The sequence below is a fragment of the Nycticebus coucang genome, chromosome 8 (assembly GCF_027406575.1).
Source record: "Nycticebus coucang isolate mNycCou1 chromosome 8, mNycCou1.pri, whole genome shotgun sequence".
Lineage (NCBI taxonomy): Eukaryota > Metazoa > Chordata > Mammalia > Primates > Lorisidae > Nycticebus > Nycticebus coucang.
In genome coordinates, this window is record NC_069787.1 from 16,318,207 (window position 1) to 16,338,334 (window position 20,128).

The 20,128-nt window shown below is 39.5% G+C and overlaps 1 protein-coding gene across 2 annotated transcripts; it reads right to left on the reverse strand.

The window, feature by feature from the left end:
- Positions 1 to 1,159: 1,159 nt before the first annotated feature.
- LOC128591710 (histone-lysine N-methyltransferase SETMAR) lies at positions 1,160 to 18,354 on the reverse strand. Of its 2 annotated transcripts, none has more exons than XM_053599390.1 (2): positions 18,168 to 18,354; positions 1,160 to 2,374 (listed from the first exon to the last, which is right to left on the reverse strand). In XM_053599390.1, exons 1-2 carry the CDS (start codon positions 18,282 to 18,284, stop codon positions 1,586 to 1,588), a joined length of 906 nt encoding a protein of 301 aa, XP_053455365.1. In that variant the 5' UTR covers positions 18,285 to 18,354; the 3' UTR covers positions 1,160 to 1,585. The 2 variants fall into 2 exon arrangements, with proteins under 2 accessions (XP_053455365.1, XP_053455366.1); XM_053599391.1 differs by having other exon boundaries at positions 18,210 to 18,352.
- Positions 18,355 to 20,128: the final 1,774 nt, after the last annotated feature.

The window sequence follows — 20,128 nt, forward strand, 5'->3', positions numbered from 1 at the left end:
TCAGTTATCAGGAGAGCTTGTGAAGAGGATAAATGCCATTTTGGAGTGAGGATCATAAGCTGCCTATAATAAGCACGACTGCTTCAGATAAATCAAAGTAACAGATGAAAGCTGAAAGGAAGAAATGATCAGTATGGAGGAAAATGTTTGACATCACACTTTTAGTTTACGTGCATTCCAGAGTATTTAATTTACAGGGCACCATTTTTGACTTATATTAACATATAAACCCTAACATACTTTTAAAAACCCAGCTTTGAGATATAATGCACATACTACACATTTCGCTTATTCAAAGTGTACAACTAACATACGTCACATGGAGTGTTACATAAAATATGAATCCTTGTAACTTATAACTTTTAAAGTGCAGGCGTTCATAGTGGTAGGATTAAATTGTACTAGAGAAGCAATTATTTAATAATATTATAGGGGCACAGATAACTTTAGCTTTCAAATGTCTAATACTCCTGAGTAGTAACTATACTTTTACAAAATCTTTGCTTTAAGGAAGGTAGAGATGTTTGCTGACTAGAAGTTTAAATGAGATTATAAAACTTCTATCTCCTCCTGTGTTGTTGCCAGTTATTTTGTTATTAATACATGAGGAAGTGAGCCTGCTTGAAGTTTTGACACCTAACTTCACAAGTTTTGGAATATAGCCAAGTATATAACGAAAAATTTCACAAGCGTTTCCTTTTTGTACTTTTGATTATAACACAGAAATCATTTTCTTGTTTATATTTTTTCTCTATTGGTGGTAATTATTAGAGTTTTAGCAGGCGGTAATTAGTCATGCCTTTTTCCTTCATCTGTGCTTAGAAACAAATGAGAAATAAGATACAGGAGAGTCAGACAGAAATCAAAATATCAGCTTTATTACATATGAAATTGGTTGGAAAGCAGGGCTTAGGTATGTAGACACAATGGTTTTTCTTGGATCACTGTAATTAGGTTCAGTTTGGGTGCTAGATAGCTCACAATAACAGTGACTTAAACAATGGAAAGACTTTCTCATCAAAAAGTCCAGATGTATCAGGTCAGGATGGCTGAAATATTCTATAGTACCAGACACTTAAGACTCCTTTCTATCTTGTTGATTTGTTAAGCATGGCTTCCTTTCCTAGGGTCATCCTGGGGTCTGGGATGGCTATTCCAGCTCTTGTCATAATGTATACATTCCAGCCAAAAGTAAGAAAGAGGAGGAAAAGGGCAGGATATCTCCATTTAAAGACACATCATTTTGCTTGTATTCCATTAGCTGGAACAAAGTCACTCAGCCATATCTAGGCAGAGAAGTGAGTATTCTGGGTAGTCATGTACCAAGTTAAATTGAAAATTATATATTGATGGACAACTGGTAGCTTCTGCCACATCACTAAGTTAAACTTATGCAACCAAGCAGAGACAAAGCTAGACAACCACTAACTTTGCTTATAAAGAGGGGCAACCTGCATGCCACAGAGCAGACTTCCTTAAGGGTTAAGTTGCTTGAAAAGCAGGAATACAAGGGGGTTGAGCCATATATGTGCTTAGTTGTCTCATTACCCTCACTGTCCTCTCTTAGTGATGGGCAGTTTCCTTCCTAATTCATGTTTGGCTTTTCTAAGGGACAGTACAGTGAACTGTCATAAGGCAGGAAAGTAGTACAGAATCTGGCACCACAGTAACAAGGTTTTCTTAGTTTTCCATTATCTAGCTTTTCTCTGTCTTCACTGTCCATTAGATTAAGAAATCTTCCTGAATAGTCATAAGAGAGTTCCTCTTCTGGCAAAATGTCTTTGGCTGCAAAAAGTGCCAGCTTAGGTACCATTGAGTCAATTCGGACAGGAATCATCAATAGATTTGGGTCACAAGAATGATTAAGGAATCTTCCAATATTTCCTAAATAGGTAGGGTCAACAAATGTTTCCATTACCTGCCCATTATAAACATGTTCCCTGATGGCTATTATGTAGTTTGAGTCATGTATCGTTTGTAAGTGAATTCTTCTTTGTACTTCAGAGAGTCCTAAAATCTCACCAGCATATTCACAGACAAACCTTCCTTTTGGTATAAACTCCAAGGTACGAAGTCCCCAGCCTTTTTTGTCTGTCTTGAACACCTGGAGGTGGAACTGTAGACCCCTCTGAACCACTCTGTTTCTGCAGTGGTCACCACAATGGCATAGGGTATTGCATTCAAAAACGGGCTTGGCATACTTTGCTTCCAATCCGGTATCTCTAAGGCATGAATTATCATCGTAATTTTCTTCATACCGGAGACAAGAGCAAGTGCCAGGGAGGCAGGGAGTTTTGACACAAATGCATCCAGGAAAGGTTATTTGAGTGGGATCAGTATCTGCTCCGGGTCCAACCACATGATCAGGTGTATACTGTAAAAAATACAAATACTGTAAGTCAGATGGCATACCATATAATTTGTATATATTTCAAGCAGCTTTTGGCTGGCACACTCCAACATATATAAAAATAGGACAAAACAAAACACAATAAAAAACTGTCTAAAAAGACAGTGCTCCAATTAAAAAAATGATTAATTTTTAGATTTAAAAATTTGTGGTTTTATTTTAAGTTATAAGGATAATAGGAAAAATGTATTGCTTTTTCTATCAGAAATTAAAAGTTTTATAGCTTATTTTGTTTCCCTCTTAACTTTGGATGTCAGGAAACTGCTGAATTTCATGTTTGAATTTCATGTTTTGATCTCTATCTTTATTTGATAATACATATACAAATATGTATTTTTATTATCAATTACTTCAGATTTTTGGGGGGATAAGAAAATTATAAATGATAATAAACCAACTGCAGGTGGAATTCCAAAAAATGGTTGTTAAATAGTAGGTATTTAAATTATTTAAATAGCAGGTATTTAATGTATTATGGATATATCATTATACAGGTAAATAAATCCCATTATTAAATGAAAAAGGGATAATATGAAAAGTATTTCTCAGTCTATTTTTAAAAAATTACAATTTATAAGATGTTGTAGAAAAAGATGACAATCCTAAATCTAAAATCTCTATGTAGTTAATCTCTAGGTGAAGCCCAATCTCTGATTCTATCCTTACTGGCATCATGAAGTATATATTTTCAAACCCTGAAGATTAAAATATCTCTTGGGAGCCCATAAGATTTCTTTATGTATAGAATAATTCTTGCTTATATGGAACCATTTATTTATACCTGCCTTGTTCCAAAAAGGGCTTATGAGACTTACAAACAGGTAAGATAAATAAATAGGGTCAGACTGGCAAAGGGGAAGATAGAAGCAAACTAGGCCAGTGAGCTTAAAGTGTGTAGTAGAAGCAGACTGGACATTCAGCTCTGCCCAAGAGCAGCCACTTCAGAGAGGGATGATATATAGAGGTGCGCCTTGCATTGTCTGTAGGGAACAATCTCAATGTTCAGAAAAAGCATTGACTTTTTTCAGTGGTCAAGACCACAGAGAAATTTCACCAATGTGTCTTTCTAGACCATTTTCTCCAAGAAGCAGCTACATGGCCTGTTTTTTATTCTGGCCCTCAATAAAGGTGCTGGCATGCTCCCACAGCACAGCTAGGTAAGGACAGTTCTGCAGGGCACCAGTTGAATGGCATTTCATTAGAGATACAGGAATGTTCGTACTGCATGTCTGTCATTCAATCCTCCATTAATATTATGTCTCCAGGCCAAGCTTTAGAAAGGTATTGAACAGCACGTAGTCATACTCCCTGGGGAGGCCTCAGGTGGAGCCTGAGTTAAGTGCAAAACCCTATACTTTAAAAACACTGAGCTGGGAAGGATTGACATCTTCTTGTGAAAGATGTGGAGGATGATGAGTGGGAGTATCTCTGGGGGAAGGCCAACATTCTCCTTAAAGAGTCATTTGGGGGTAGAGAGGGGAAATAGCTTCTGTTTGTGTTGTTTCTTACAGCTTTAGTATAGCAGGATGTCCTAAAGGGATAAAGGATGACTTAGAAAAAGATGCCCTATCAGTCAAAGTCAATGACTACTGTCTTATACAGAATCTACTCCCAGCTGCTTAAAGATTCACTGTTGAAATGTAAATGATTACTGAGACATTTTAAGAAGACATTTTAAGACTTATAAAATGAAGATTTTACTATCTTTAAGCTTTTCTTTAAAAATATTTTTTTAATTTTTATTAAATTATAACTGTATACATTTATGGAGTATAGTGTGATGATTTAACATACAATGTAGAATGCTTAAATCAAACTGATTAACATAACATTACCTTACTTATTTTTTGTGGTAAGACATTTATAATATACTTTTAGTTGTTTTGAAATGTATCTTTGCGTTGTGTACATTAGGTGAGATCCTACCAAATACCTTCTTTGTTAAACTTTTCATGAAGAACTCTTTTGAACTGTTTTGTTCTCAAAGGTGCATTATAATGTACTATATAAAGCATGAAAGTGATTTGTTTTTGACATACATATCCAGACTTTTAAAATCAATTCTGACTTACTGCTGTCTTCTAACCAGGAGAGCATATTATTCCTTCTTAAAGAATAGTTTTATTTGCTTAGTTTTACTTATAAGTTCAAAAAAATTTGGAGAAGATAGTGATATATTTTTAAAACTTAAGACCATTGAGGGACTAAGAGTACAAATAATAGTTAATTCCAAATGAGCTGCAGATACCTTCCAAAGGATAAGAGGTTTCTAGATATACATCTTATTTATCATGTACCTCATGATTATAATCATGATTGTAAACATCTTGTTTACAAAGACCCATGGATTGTAATCATGTACCCTTGAGTGTACATGATTACAATCATGTACCTCATGATTATAATCCATGGGTCTTTGTAAACAAGATGTATCCCACGGATTGTAATCATCGACTCTGATACCAATAATCATCGCAAGTCCTTTTATTTTGTATCTCCATTGTCTTCTCCATAAAAAGTCAATAAAATACCATTCCAGAAAGATATTTTATCTGTCTTCAAAAAAATGACTATACTCAAGAATAATCTTTTGAAAAGGTTATTGGTCTTTAAATGTTGGCCTAATTTATGATTATTGAATTATCCATCTTTTCAAGTATCTAATATTGAAAAGCTGTTTACTCTTTTCAGAAATAATCTGACATTATTCCCCTGACATTTTATGAAAATGTTTATATGCCAGGCCAACTGTTAAATTTTGAATACATGATGACATTTTGGTCAACAATTGAATGGCATATAGCAGTGGTCCATAGGATTATATTTTTACTGTACATTTTCCAAATTTAGATATGTAAATACTTACCATTGTGTTGTAATTGCCTGTAGTAACATGCTGTATATGGGCTTGTAGCCTAGGAGAAATAAGCCATACCATACAGCTTAGGTGTGTAGTAGGCGTATACGTCTAGATTTGTGTAAGTGCCCTCTACAAAGTTCACACAATTATGTAATCAACCAATGTGGCTTTTTTTTTTTTTTTTTTGCAGTTTTTGGCCGGGACTGGGTTTGAACCTGCCACCACCAACATATGGGCCACAGGCGCCACCCAAAAGCATTTTTTACACTATATCCACATTGTTAAATGACATGACTGTTCTTAGCAGCTAATGGACAGTGGGTTACAAATTGGGAGTCAACTGACCTGAGCATAAATCTAAACCTTCCCAATTTGTAACCCTCTTTCCATAGTCTGTACCCTACTTTCTGGCACACAGTCCTGGACCAAGCTGATCCAAAAATGGTTGTTTCCCTCAGGCTTGTGTCTACGCTAAACCAAGGAGAGATCAAAGCTTGGAGGATGCAGCCATAGCAGACATGTTTTTACCTTTCCAGCATCTATTCCTTTCTTCTAATAACAGCACCTCAACTCTTTCCAGGGGAACCTTCCCACTCTTATCTCAGTGGTTTGGATGTGGGTCCCAGTTAGGTAGGGACCTAGACCTGGCTAAACAGAGTATCATTCACTCTTTTCAACTGCGTTGGGTTTATGAATGGGTACATGACCTAAGACAGACCAATGAACTGTAATTCTGGGACTTCTATGGAAACAATTAGGAAAAGAGACATTCTTTTTCCACTAGAGTTGCTAAACCATAGAGTGTTCACCTGGCATAGCCAATACTCAATAGATAAGGCCTACGGAGTGTATAGCCAACCATAAAATGGGAGCCATGGTGAGAAGGGGAAAGGCCTTGAGAAGAAATATCTGATACTTTCAGAGTTCTTGGTCCAGGCATGGCTACAGTTATCACTTTCTGATTTTTTTGACATGAGGCAATTCCTTCCCTGTTTCCGTGGGCCAGTTTGTGTTGTGTTTCTTCCTAAAAAATGAGTCCTGACTGTATACCACGGGTACAAGCTGAGAATGGTTCCAGAATTCTCCAGAATATGGTTGGAAAATTTAGTCAAACATGCAAATGGCTACTAAACAATGATGTCTCTAACTGGGAGGTGAGACTGGAGCAAAGTGTTTAGGAGCCCAGACAAAAAAATTCTGACTGTGGTCTGAACTCTGGCCACACAGTGGAAACCTTCTTAGTGCAGGACATGGAAAGCCCAAAGTAGACACATACATGTCAGGTTCCTTTTAGCACTGTGACTTTGGGCAAGTAAATTGCTAAGTTTTGGGTAACTGTGATGAATAGATAATATCCATTTTTGAGATGGTTATCATGAAATGTAAAGGAAACACCACCATACTCAATGCCAGGAACTTTACATTTTAAAAATACTAGCTTCTTTCAATCCTTTTAGATGTTACTTTAATAATTAAGAAAAATTCCTTGGTACAAACAAGGTCTCATTATGTTGCCCAAACTGGTCTCAAACTCCTGTTCTGAAACTACCCACCTGCCTCAGCCTCTCAAAGTGCGGGTACAATCCACCAGCCTGGCTCGATATTAATTTTAGATGCCATATTTAAAATATTACCTATTTCTGGCAAATTACTTAACATCTCTACATATTTACTTCTCTCAGGCTGCTGTGAAGGACTAAATGAAAACTTATTCTAGTGGCTTGCTTATAAGTGTTCCATAAGAATAATGCAGATAGCTGGGGAGACAAGACTCCAGGCATCTCTAGCTGGTGGGATCTGCCTATAATCATACCTTTGAGGATACAGGGAGCCAGCAAGGGACTTCTGGACCCCAAGAGGAGGACAAAAACAGTGGAAAACTGGCAAGTGGTTGCATGTGTTCGATCGACCTAATCATGCCGGCAACCGTTAAGTACAAGCAGCAGTGAGACTGCAAACCAGAAAGGCCTTGCCTGTGAACTGTTCCGGTGTTCTTGGACTTGGCACTCAGTTGAAATGCCTTGGGGAGAGCTTGAGCAGGAGTGTGGAGAACTTTGGGCATTGCCTGGGGCCCCAGACTGAGCCACTGAGCTGGGCGCAGAAAGCCATTGTGAAAGAACTGCCCCAGCAAGCTCCGCCCTCAGGGTCGCACAGCAAGGATTGGGCAGGTCAAAGTAACGTACTGACTGAGCAGCCTAAAGGCAGGGACTGAGCTGCCTTACAGCCTTAATCCTTAGGGGCAGAATGAGATGGTTTTGGCACACTGGAGCCTTGGGCTGTTGCCCTGGGTATAGTGCGGTGATGTCACAGCTCATAGCAACCTCAAACTCCTGGGCTTGGTGCTGCCCAGACCTCCATTAGAGCTGTGCAGCGACCCCCGACCCCCAACGGGTAACCTGAACCAACCGGTCCTCCACATTCCCTGACCAGGAACTGCAGGAGCCACGCAACCCTGCGTCCTCCCTTCTGTGTCCTCCCAGCTTCCACACTAGCCTGTTCATCTGGACAGGGACTCTGGTAGCTGCGTGCCCTTTGGAGCCCTCCCTGCCTCTGCGCAGAGCTGTTCTCCTAGCCAGAGACTGCTGGAGCCTTGGGCTCTCTGTGCCAAAGTCACTAGGAGCCTGGCACACCCAGAACCGTGCCACCACCCCTAGCCCTGTTGCTGGATCCGGGTGTGTCACAAACCGGAGCTGCTTCCACAACCAGAACTCCCTAGCTAGAGCATCCCCAGAGGAACTACACAGGGTCACTCCCTACAAAGATCCAGCAACAATACAGTGATCCCGCTGGGGTCTAATCTTGGAGCGACACCTCCTCAACTCTGAGGACAGCCAGAGGCAACGGTGAAAAACAATCATGAGGTGAAATCAACAGATAAACTCTGGCAATATGAATAATCAGAGTAGATCAACTCCCCCAAGGATCAATGGGGCAGAAAGAGCACAAGACCCTGTGCACAAACAAATAGCTGAGATGTCAGAAATTGAAGTCAGGATCTGGATAGCAAATAAGATCGAATTAGAATTCCAAAAGTTATCTCAAGAATTCAACGGATTCAAAGACCAAATGACCAAAGATTTCGACACATTGAGACAAGAAGTTGCATCCCTCAAAGATCTGACAAACACAGTAGAATCCCTCAGTAACAGAATGGAGCAAGCAGAAGAAAGGATTTCTGACATTGAAGACAAAGCTTTCGAATGCTCACAAACCCTCAAAGAAGAAGAGAAATGGAGAGCAAAAACAGACCACTCTCTCAGAGAGCTCTCGGATAATTTGAAGAAAACCAATATTCGTCTTATAGGGATCCCCGAAAGTGACGAAGTGGCTTCACAAGGCACAGAGTCTCTTCTCCATGAGATTATGAAGGAGAACTTTCCAGACATGCCAAGAGATTCCGAAATTCAGATAGCAGACAGTTTCAGAACTGCAGCACGACTCAACCCAAATAAGACATCCCCCAGACACATCATAATCAATTTCACTAAAGTTAATATGAAGGAGTAAATTCTGAAAGCTGCCAGATGAAAGAAAACCATTACCTACAAGGGGAAGAATATCAGAACTGCAGATCTCTCTGCTGAAACCTTTCAAGCTAGAAGAGGATGGTCATAGACTTTTAATCTCCTAAAACAAAATAACTTTCAACCCAGGATCCTGTACCCAACTAAACTGAGCTTCATTTATGATGGAGAAATTAAATACTTCAACGATATTCACATGTTGAAGAAATTTGCCACAACTAAACCAGCTCTCCAGGACATTCTTAGACCTATCCTCCATAAAGACCAGCGTAATTCTCCACCACAAAAGTAAACCCACCCAAAAAATTTTTGATCAAATTCCAACATCCACAGTCGCAAAAGGATTAAAAATGTTCATCGGTCTCTCGAAAGACTTATCAATATTCTCAATTAATGTGAATGGTTTAAATTGTCCTCTAAAGAGGCATAGGTTGGCGGACTGGATACAAAAACTCAAGCCAGATATCTGCTGCATCCAAGAATCGCATCTTACATTAAAAGACAGATATAGACTCAAAGTAAAGGGACGGTCATCTATATTCCAGGCAAATGGAAAGCAGAAAAAAGCAAGCATTGCAATCCTGTTCACAGATGCAATAGGCTTTAAACCAACCAAAATAATTAAGGATAAGGATGGACACTTCATATCTGTTAAAGGTAATACTCAATATGATGAGATCTCAATTATTAATATTTATGCACCCAACCACAACTCACCTCAATTTATAAGAGAAACTCTAACAAACACGATCAACTCGATTTCCTTCACTTCCATAGTAGCTGGAGATTAACACCCCTTTAGCAGTCCTGGATAGATCCTCCTAAAAGAAGCTAAGCAAAGAAATTTTAGATTTAAACTCAACCATTCAACATCTGGACTTAACAGACATCTACAGAACATTTCATCCCAAAAAAACTGAATACACATTCTTCTCATCAGCCCATGGAACATACTCCAAAATCGAACACATCCTAGGCCACAAATCTAACCTCAGCAAATTTAAAAAAATTATTTAAAATTATTCCTTGCATCTTCTCAGACCATCATGGAATAAAAGTTGAACTAAATAACAACAGGAACCTGCATACCCATAGAAAAACATGGAAGCTAAACAACCTTATGCTGAAGGATACATGGGTTATAGACGAGAGTAAGAAGGAAATCACCATATTTTTGGAACAAAACAACAATCAAGACATGAATTACCAGAACCTCTGGGATATTGCAAAGGCAGTCCTAAGAGGGAAATTTATAGCATTGTAAGCCTTCCTCAAGAAGGCAATAACTTAACAGGACATCTCAAGCAACTGGAGAAAGAAGAACACTTCAACCCCAAATGCAGCAGGAGAAAAGAAATAACCAAAATCAGAGCAGAATTAAATGAAATTGAAAACAAAAGAATTATACAACAGATGAATAAATCCAAAAGCTGGTTTTTTGAAAAGATCAATAAAATAGATAAACCTTTGGCCAACCTAACCAGGAAAAAAAGAGTAAAATATCTAATTTCATCAATCAGAAATGGTAATGATGAAATAACAACAGACCCCTCAGAAATTCAAAAAATCCTTAACGAATACTACAAGAAACTCTACTCTCACAAATATGAAAATCTGAAAGAAATCGACCAATACCTGGAAGCACGCCACCTACCAAGACTTAGCCAGAACGAAGTGGAAATGTTGAACAGGCCTAGATCAAGTTCTGAAATAGTATCAACTATACAAAATCTCCCTAAAAAGAAAAGCCCAGGACCAGATGGCTTTACGTCAGAATTCTACCAAACATTTAAAGAAGAACTAGTACCTATACTACTAAACCTCTTCCAAAATATAGAAAAAGAAGGAATATTACCCAGCACATTCTATGAAGCAAACATCTCCTTGATCCCCAAACCAGGGAAAGACCCAACAAGAAAAGAAAATTATAGACCAATATCATTAATGAATATAGATGCTAAAATACTCAATAAGATCCTAACAAACAGAATCCAACAACACAGCAAAAAAATTATACACCATGACCAAGTTGGATTTATCCCAGGGTCTCAAGGCTGGTTCAATATACGTAAATCTATAAATGTAATTCAACACATAAACAAACTTAAAAATAAAGACCATATGATTCTTTCAATTGATGCAGAAAAAGCTTTTGATAATATCCAGCATCCCTTCATGATCAGAGCACTTAAGAAAATTGGTATAGAAGGGACATTTCTTAAACTAATTGAGGCCATCTACAGCAAACCCACAGCCAATATCGTATTGAATGGAGTTAAATTGAAATCATTTCCACTTAGATCAGAACCAGGCAAGGTTGCCCATTGTCTCCATTGCTCTTTAACATTGTAATGGAAGTTTTAGCCATTGCAATTAGGGAAGAAAAGGCGATCAAGGGTATCCACATAGGGTCAGAAGAGATCAAACTTTCACTCTTTGCATATGATATGATCGTATATCTGGAAAACACTAGGGATTCTACTACAAAACTTTTAGAAGTGATCAAAGAATACAGCAATGTCTCAGGCTACAAAATCAACACCCATAAATCTGTAGCCTTTATATTTACCAACAATAAGCAAGCCGAACAAACAGTCAAGGACTCTATTCCTTTCACAGTAGTGTCAAAGAAGATGAAATATTTGGAAGTATACCTAACAAAGGTCGTGAAAGATCTCTACAAAGAGAACTATGAAACTTTAAGAAAAGAAATAGCCGAAGATGTTAACAGATAGAAAAACATACCATGCTCATGGCTGGGAAGAATCAACATTGTTAAAATGTCCACACTTCCCAAAGCAATATATAATTTTAATGCAATTCCTATTAAAGCTCCATTGTCATACTTTAACGATCTTGAAAAAATAATACTTTGTTTTATATGGAATCAGAAAAAACCTCGAATAGCCAAAACATTACTGAGCAATAAAAACAAAGCAGGAGGAATCACGCTACCAGACCTGAGACTGTACTATAAATCCATAGTGATCAAAACAGCATGGTACTGGCACAAAAGCAGAGAAGTAGATGTCTGGAACAGAATAGAGAACCAAGAGATGGATCAAGCTATTTACCATTATTTGATCTTTGACAAGCCAATTAAAAACATTCAGTGGGGAAAAGATTCCCTATTTAACAAATGGTGCTGGGTAAACTGGCTGGCAACGTGTAGAAGATTGAAACTGGACCCACACCTTTCACCATTAACTAAGATAGACTCTCACTGGATAAAAGATTTAAACTTAAGACATGAAACTATAAAAATACTTGAAGAAAGTGCAGGGAAAACTCTTGAAGGAATCGGCCTGGGTGAATATTTTATGAGGAGGACTCCCCAGGCAATTGAAGCAGTATCAAAAATACACTACTGGGACCTGATCAAACTAAAAAGCTTCTGCACAGCCAAGAACATAGTGAGTAAAGCAAGCAGACAGCCCTCAGAATGGGAGAAAATATTTGCAGGTTATACCTCCGATAAAGGTCTAATAACCAGAATCCACAGAGAACTCAAATTTATTAGCAAGAAAAGAACACGTGACCCCATTTCAGGGTGGGCAAGGGATTTAAAGAGAAACTTCTCTAAAGAAGACCGACACAAAATCTACAAACACATGAAAAAAAAGCTCATCATCCTTAATCATCAGAGAAATGCAAATCAAAACTACTCTGAGATATCACCTAACTCCAGTAAGAGTAGCCCACATAACAAAATCCCCAAACCAGAAATGTTGGCATGGATGTGGAGGAAAGGGCACACTTTTAGACTGCTAGTGGGAATGCCCACTAATACGTTCCTTCTGGAAGGATGTTTGGAGAATACTTAGAGACCTAAAAATAGACCTGCCATTCGATCCTATAACTCCTTTACTAGGTCTATATCCAGAAGACCAAAAGTCACAATATAACAAAGACATCTGTACCAGAATGTTTATTGCAGCCCAATTCATAATTGCTAAGTCATGGAAGAAGCCCAAGTGCCCATCGACCCACGAATGGACTAGCAAATTGTGGTACATGTATACCATGGAATACTATGGAGCCTTAAAGAAAGATGGAGACTTTACCTCTTTCATGTTTACATGGATGGAGCTGGAACATATTCTTCTTAGCAAAGTATCTCAGGAATGGAAGAAAAAGTATCCAATGTACTCGGCCCTACTATGAAGCTAAATTATAGCTTTCACATGAAGACTATAACCCAACTATAGCACAAGACTATGGGGAAAGGACCAAGGAAGGGGAAGGGAGGGGGGAGGTTTTGGTGGAGGGAGGGTAATGGGTGGGGCCACATCTATGGTGCATCTTAGAATGGGTACAGGCGATTGCACTAATGTACACAGCTATGATTTAACAATAAAAATAAAATAAAATAAAATAATGCAGATAGCATCTAGTAAGGTGGTGAAGAAAACAGGTTCTGGAGTTCAACTTTCTAGTTTCAAACACATTCAAACAAAAACTGTGTCTAGGAAGCAACATGATTACATTCCTATCCTCCATTAGTGTCCACTTTGGGTGGGGAAAAGCTAATAGCTGATCCAGTCCAGACTTATTTCATTCATCATCACATATTACCTTATTGGCTGTTACATGCATGTGCTGGGATTTATAAACAATCAATCAGTTTAACAGAGGACATGCAGAATGTGATTTTTTATGTTGCATTGTCACGACATACAGTTTACTTTCTCTTGGTATATATCAAAGCACAGAATTGGTCATGAAAGAGGTAGGAACAAATGCAAAATGATCAGTGCAAAATGATGTACTAGAAAATATATACCTGATGCACTGGATAAAGATTTCAAGTGTGTGTTTTTTTTTTTGTTTTTCTTTTTTAGATTTCAAAATTTTTGACAGAAAACTTAAAGAGAAAAATTTTAATAAACTAGGGTCATCCAAAAAGCCAAAATGGAAATAGGAGACAGCATGTTGAAGAGAAAATATATTTCCTTGGCTACTATTTGTGCAATTTGTTTTCTCTGAACTAGTCCTGCACTTAGTATTAATAACATGAATTTTGGAGTACAAAAGGCATAAAATGTAAGCTAATTGTTAAATGTCAAAGTCTTGTCTAACAAATATGTCTCAAGGAAAGGCATGGTCATGAGGTTTGGCATATGGCATGGTGATGGGGACGGTGTTCCTATCCATAGTCTAGGCAGAACATAGCTGCTCAGGGAACTATTTTTTGATTGCTTGGTTGCAGATCTTGATAACTTTCAACTGAGTCATGTTCTATATCAAAGTCCCAGAAACTGAAAATCTGGCCCGATTTTCTCAATTTTAAGGATATGTTGTGAAAATGTTCATTCCTTTTTTGTTTGTGGTGAAACCCCAGCTACAAGAATTTCTGTATTTGACCTCAAGCCTCATAGGTTTGTTTTTGCTCCAAGTAGCTATTAGAATACTGTGATCCAGATAATTTTCATCAAGACCCAGTTGAGATCTCAAATATAATGCTTGAAACTGGTTTCAGATCCAACTTTTAGCTCAACAAAAAAAAAACAAATTTATTTTCTACTTGGCTTTTGAGACTGATGGCAGTATAATATGCTTGTTTCTAAGATGAACATTTGAACGTTCTTTTTGCCTCTCACACAGTGGCCAAAAGCAAACAAGACAGTTATTTTCATCTGGAGTTTTTCATGCTTTGGTTCCTGTGAAGATAGGGTTTGGAGTAACCAAGCTGTTTTGACCTTTTATAATACTGGTTTTGTGATCTATGAATATATGGAAGGAAACTAGTTGAAAGACTATAAGCTCTTTTAAGAAGGGATAGACCCCATCCTTTTTCTTGAACTCTGTCCAGAGCTACATATAGGACTGAGTTTTAATCTTTTAATTTTCATTTATGCCCATCAACTGTAGGTCTAATGATCAATCATAAGTCTTCCCCATAACCTCTTTCCCTATTATTAAAAATAGACGAGTATTTTAATATACATTTTGCAAATATTACAAGCACACCAAACCACATGACTTTGTGAACAGTGATGATTAAAATGATTCAAAGAGATACTTATGTAACTTAATTTGTTTTAAATAAGTTTATTTAATATTTAAAATGAAGTAAGTTAATATAAAAAATACATTAGGAAAACAGTTTTACATGTTGTTCTTGGATATGGCAAATAAAAATATGACTCAAGATTAGAAACAGGTTTACAGAATTCATACAAAATTGTTTTGTGTAATATGCACAATTGTTTTGTGTAACAGCACCAATATTTATTTAAAACTAATCATAAGATGACTCTGTCGTTAACACTTTGAGGGGCCAGGTGGGATGCTCATGCCTGTAATCCTAGCACTTTGGAAGGCTAAGGTGGGAAGATAGATCCCTTGAACTTAGGAATTGGAGACCAGCCTGAGCAAGAAAGAGACCCAGTCTCTACTAAAAATAGAAAAACTAGCACTGTGGGGGGGTCCTAGTCTCAGTACTTGGGAGGCTGAGGCAAGATGATTGCTTGAGCCTCGGAGTTTGAGGTTGCAGTGAGCCATGATGCCATGGCATTCTACCCAGGGTGACAGAGTGAAACAGTCTCAAAAAAAAAAAAGAGAAAAACTACTTTGAGGGCAGGGAGTGTTTATCTATTCACTGTATTCTTTGCAACACAACCCACTATTTACGTACATTTAATTCTCAATAAATATTTGTTGAATTTAATTTTGAGAATGGACTAGAACAGGGGTATTTTTTGTCCATGTTAAGACATTTCTAGGTTAAAAAAAAAAAGGTAGCAACCGTTTTCTATATTCTGATGTACGTTTGGGGCTCAAGCTCAATATATTACACTTTTCTATATCCTCATGTGTGTCTTCACCAGTTTATCTTTCAGGCTGAGCCTAACATATTCCCTGGCACATTATAGGCACTTATTTGTTGAATGAAGAAAAAAATGTATGTTACTTTAAAAATTAAAAAAAATTCTTTTGCATATACAAGGTCTTATTAATATTGCCCAAACTGGTCTCAAATTCCTGGCCTGAAACTACCCACCTGCCTCAGCCTCTCAAAGTGCTGGTGCCACCCACCAGCCCATCTAGATATTAATTTCAGATGTCATATTTAAAATATTACATATTTCTGGCTGAAGGGCCCAGTGGCGAATCCTAACCCAGTGGTGGGGCAGAGGAGGGGGGGGGAAAGAGGCTAAGGTTTAAAAAGACCCTTTTTTTTTCTCTCGTTCTAAATGAGTAATTGACCTTGGGTCTTCTGCCTAAGAACCTTATCTCAAGATTGTAACATAGCAACCACAGGTTTTTTGCAGCCAGAAGAAATAGTTTTTAACAAACTCTGTAGTAACTCTTTAATAGCTGGAAAGAAAGGGTTTTGACTGCAACACTACAATGTTAACTAACTCCCACCCAGAGATGTTAAGGGCAATGAGAAACATAGGGAATATAAGAGAGAAAGAAGATAAAAAGGCTAGTTAGCAGGGTGAGAAAGGGAGGGGCAGAGTCGGTCTTTCACTAGGGGCTGAGAGATTCTCAGCGGCTGCCCCCTGGGAGAAAGTTGGCCCAGGTGCCCTAGCCACAACCAGGGAGGGCCCACCCTCCCCAATCTCACCGCCTCCAGGCAGGGTCAGTTCCAGATAGAGCCAGCCAATCCAATATGCACTCCTTTGTTTTCATAGCCTCCAGGTAGGGTCAGTCTTGGATAAAGCCGGCCAATCCTAAACCTCCTAAGTTACCTCGGTCCCTGAGCCGACCAACCCCCCAACTTGGTCCCAGTTTCCCCCGGAAATTTCCCCCACATTTTGTTGCAACCCAAAATGCATCACGCCAAAGAGTATAAAACCTACCATCACTTCTACCTCGGGGTCGTCCCCTCTGAGCTGAATTCTGCCGGAGTTACGGCCCAAGCATGCTTGAATAAAGTCACTCCTTTGTTTTTTGCATGGGTGTATGGTGATCTCTCAGTGGCGGAATTTGGTCTTAACACTGGCAAATTACTTAACATCTCTACATATTTATTTCTCTCAGGCTGCTGTGAAGGAACAAATGAAAACTTAGTCTAGTGGCTAGGACATAAGTGTTTTTAACCGGGAAATCAGCAATACTTGGTTTTGAAGAAGCTTTGAGGAACCAGTGTTTAATATTGGACCAGCCAACAGAATTATTAACCATAAATTGCCAAAGGTAGTTTGTGACATTAATATTCTGCTCTACTCTTTGAAAACTGCTATTGAATCTATTATCTTATTTGATCCTTACAACAACTGTATAAGAATAAAGGGCAGACAGGGTACAATACTGATAGAAGATGTGAAAAAAACTATAGATTTTTATTTTTTTTTTTCAGAGAGAGTCTCACACTCTTGTTACTCTGGGAGGAGTCTGTGGCATCAGAGCTCACAGCAACCTCAAACTCTTTGGTTTAAGTGATCCTCCTGCCTTAGCTGTATGAGTGCTAAAGGCCTGCACCACTGCCCGGATAATTTTTCTATTTTAAGTAGAGATGGGGTCTCACTCTTGTTCAGGCTGTTCTCAAACTCCTGAGCGCAAGTAATCCACCCACCTCAGCCTCCCAGAGAGCTAGGATTACAGGCGTGAGCCAATGAGCCTGGCCAAAAGCTATACATTTTAAAATTATGATTCTCATTTTTCAGATGAAGAAGCTGAAATGGAGAAGCCCTGAATTTAGCTCTCCAACCTTTAGGTCCAGTGCCCTTTCCACATCAAAATTCTTGTCTTTTTGTTCTTTTTTTGTTAATCCTCATTCCTTAGGCAACTTTTAGGCCAAGGTCAGATGGATGAGAAAAAGTAGAAAGGGCTTTGAGAACTAGCAGTGAACATTTATTGAGTTCTTACAGTGAACCAGAAATTGTATTTTACTTATAATTCTCCAAGAAATCTGGAAGAGAAGTACTATTATTTCTATTATTTAAACCGTACACTGCAGGACTCTAAAGCCTTAGCCAATGCTAATTTATGTTTGCTGAAAAGCTCACAGCTTTAGGGAGGGAGACCTGAGCTAAGTTGGAGTCTAAGGGCTAGGTTTTTAAACCATGACACTAGGCTGAGCTTCATTAAAAGGTCCCAGGGCTTATCTTATATATGACATCTGAAACCAGAGATAAGTTATTTGCCTTGGAAGCCTCACTGAATTGTAAGGACAGAACTTGGACAAAAGGCTAGGTTTTCAGGGCTCTTTCTAGGCGATCTCACGAAGCTTCTGGTTTTGCCTGTCTACAGATAGGGGAGAGTAATAACCCTGGGAAGGTCACACGGCAGGTGAAAGGTCAAAGACCAAAACCTGCCGTTAAGACCTAATCCGCTGCTCCAGAAGCTGGGAGACCGCGGCAGTAACAGACGTAGCAGCATGACCACGTGGGGGACCTGCGTGCCACCCCGCCCCGCCCCCTACCTGGAAGAGCCCGGGCCCGGCCCCTGGGGGCCACATGCTCACAGGCAGGTTTTCAAGGCCGCGCGCAACATCCAGCTGCTCCGTGGGAGCCTGCGGCTCCTGTCCAAACGCCGCCATCCGGGAACGCTGCTTCCCCTCCACCGCTTCCACGAACACTTACGCGCCTCACGCAGCGCCTACTACGCGACAGGCTCGGGCTCGCAGAGGCTGCTGGGCCTTGTGGGTCTCGCAGCCCCGCCGCCTCATGGGAGTTGTAGTTGTCGCCGTCTCGCGCGCAGCCTGTGAGGGCGCATCTCGTCCGTGGCTCAGTTTTCCTTGACTCTTTGGTCTGGCTCCCAGTGTGGTTTGAGCCAGATGCAGAACAGATAATTACAAAACCGTGTGAGGTACTGACAAAATTTCGCTAACACAAAATGAAGGGCTTTGATTTTCCCGGGGAGCATCAGGGAGAGGCTTTTGGAGGCGAGGCCGCTTGTCCAGGTTTTGGGGGGCTTAGTAGATGTTTGCTGGAGTGGGAGGTGGGTGCGTTCGAAGCTGAGGGGGGACATGCACAACTGAGTTTCCAAAGGGCTGGAATTTGCGTGGAAACGGGACGATACCTTGTGCGGTGCCGTAAGGAATTTGTGTTGGGCACGCGCACCCTGAGGAGAGAGGTCTCTTCTCTTGGTCTGTCCACACCTCACAAAACCTCCGTCCTGCCGGACGATTCTCATTAGCCTCAAAATTGGATCCTCACGGTTGGATCCCGTGGAATATTTCCAACATTACCGAAGCTCTCTTGACATGATTGCCTTGCTTCTCCTCGAACCCTTGGGTTTCGCGGTGCCCCTGTCCTGAAGGCGCGTCCATCTCTCAGCGCTTCCTTGTTAGTATCCGTCCTGTTGTCATTCTCCTCTCTGAAAAGTGGGTGTCACTCATGATTCTGCCCGTGGCTGCTTTCTTTTCCCACCTTTCTTGGGCTTCCTTAGTAGTAACAGCCACTGCTAAGGCTTCAGACACTACAGAGGATTGATTAGGCAGTGAGTCTCCAGTCCTGGCCAGATGTTTCTCCTGGAGTCCCGTTATGCGTGTCCAGTTAAGCGCTGGGCGTTTCTGTTTTCTGTCCTAGAGGCTCAAGCTGAAAACGACCTAAAAACAACTTCTGCAAATCCTGCTTTTTCTTCTTTAAAATCAACTGGGAGAATAATTTGTCCAAGATCTGTAGAGCCACCAAAGCAACAAATCAGTTTCCTTGTATTCATTCTTCTTCCTAGATTAACATGCCAAGGACTTTGTGGCCAAGTCCTATTGATTCCACCTTTGTGACATGTTCATTTTCATTCCTTCTTACTTATTTCCAGACTCTGAATTCTTGCTTGGACTGTTGAAGTAATTTTCTTCACGTCTGTTGTTTTCTATACACCTAACCATCCTTACTGTCACGCCGTGATTATCTTTTTTAGATAATTTAATGTTTTGGTTCTTGAAGCCCTGTTTGCTCCATTTTCTCTCAAAGTCTATCCTCTGTATTCTACCTTATAAAGCCCTTGAAGATCTAGACCCTACCTGTTTCTTTGATCTGTTGCTATTCTCTGTTTTGAGCCCCTTGTTTTTATTGACATTTTTCTCAAAAAGCAATACTACTCAGACCTCTGTGCCTTTGTGTACTGTCTATGTAGCTTGTGTCTCTTTTTCTATATCTTTCCTGACCTTGTGGGGTGGGGAACCTGTAGCCCTCCAGATCCCTAAGGGCAGGCTCCCAGCCAAATCCAAACTTCACAGAACAAGTCCATTTATTAAATAGAAACTGTCACTTATGGTTCTGCCCTTAGCCCCTTTATTTTCTCACTTTTCTTTTTCTTTTCTCACTTTTATTGGACTTCCTCAGTAATTATAGCCACTCCCAATCCATTTATTAAAAGGATTTGTTCTGTAAAATTTGGATTCTGTCAAAAGGCCACAATCGAGGATCCAGAGGGCCA

Excerpts from the sequence above, each read along its gene's own strand:
- LOC128591710 (XM_053599390.1), bottom strand. The coding sequence starts at position 18,284 with ATGGCGGCGTTTGGACAGGAGCCGCAGGCTCCCACGGAGCAGCTGGAT. Across the intron at positions 2,375-18,167 it reads CCGGGCCCGGGCTCTTCCAG|TATACACCTGATCATGTGGT; the intron begins GTAGGGGGCGGG and ends TATTTTTTACAG.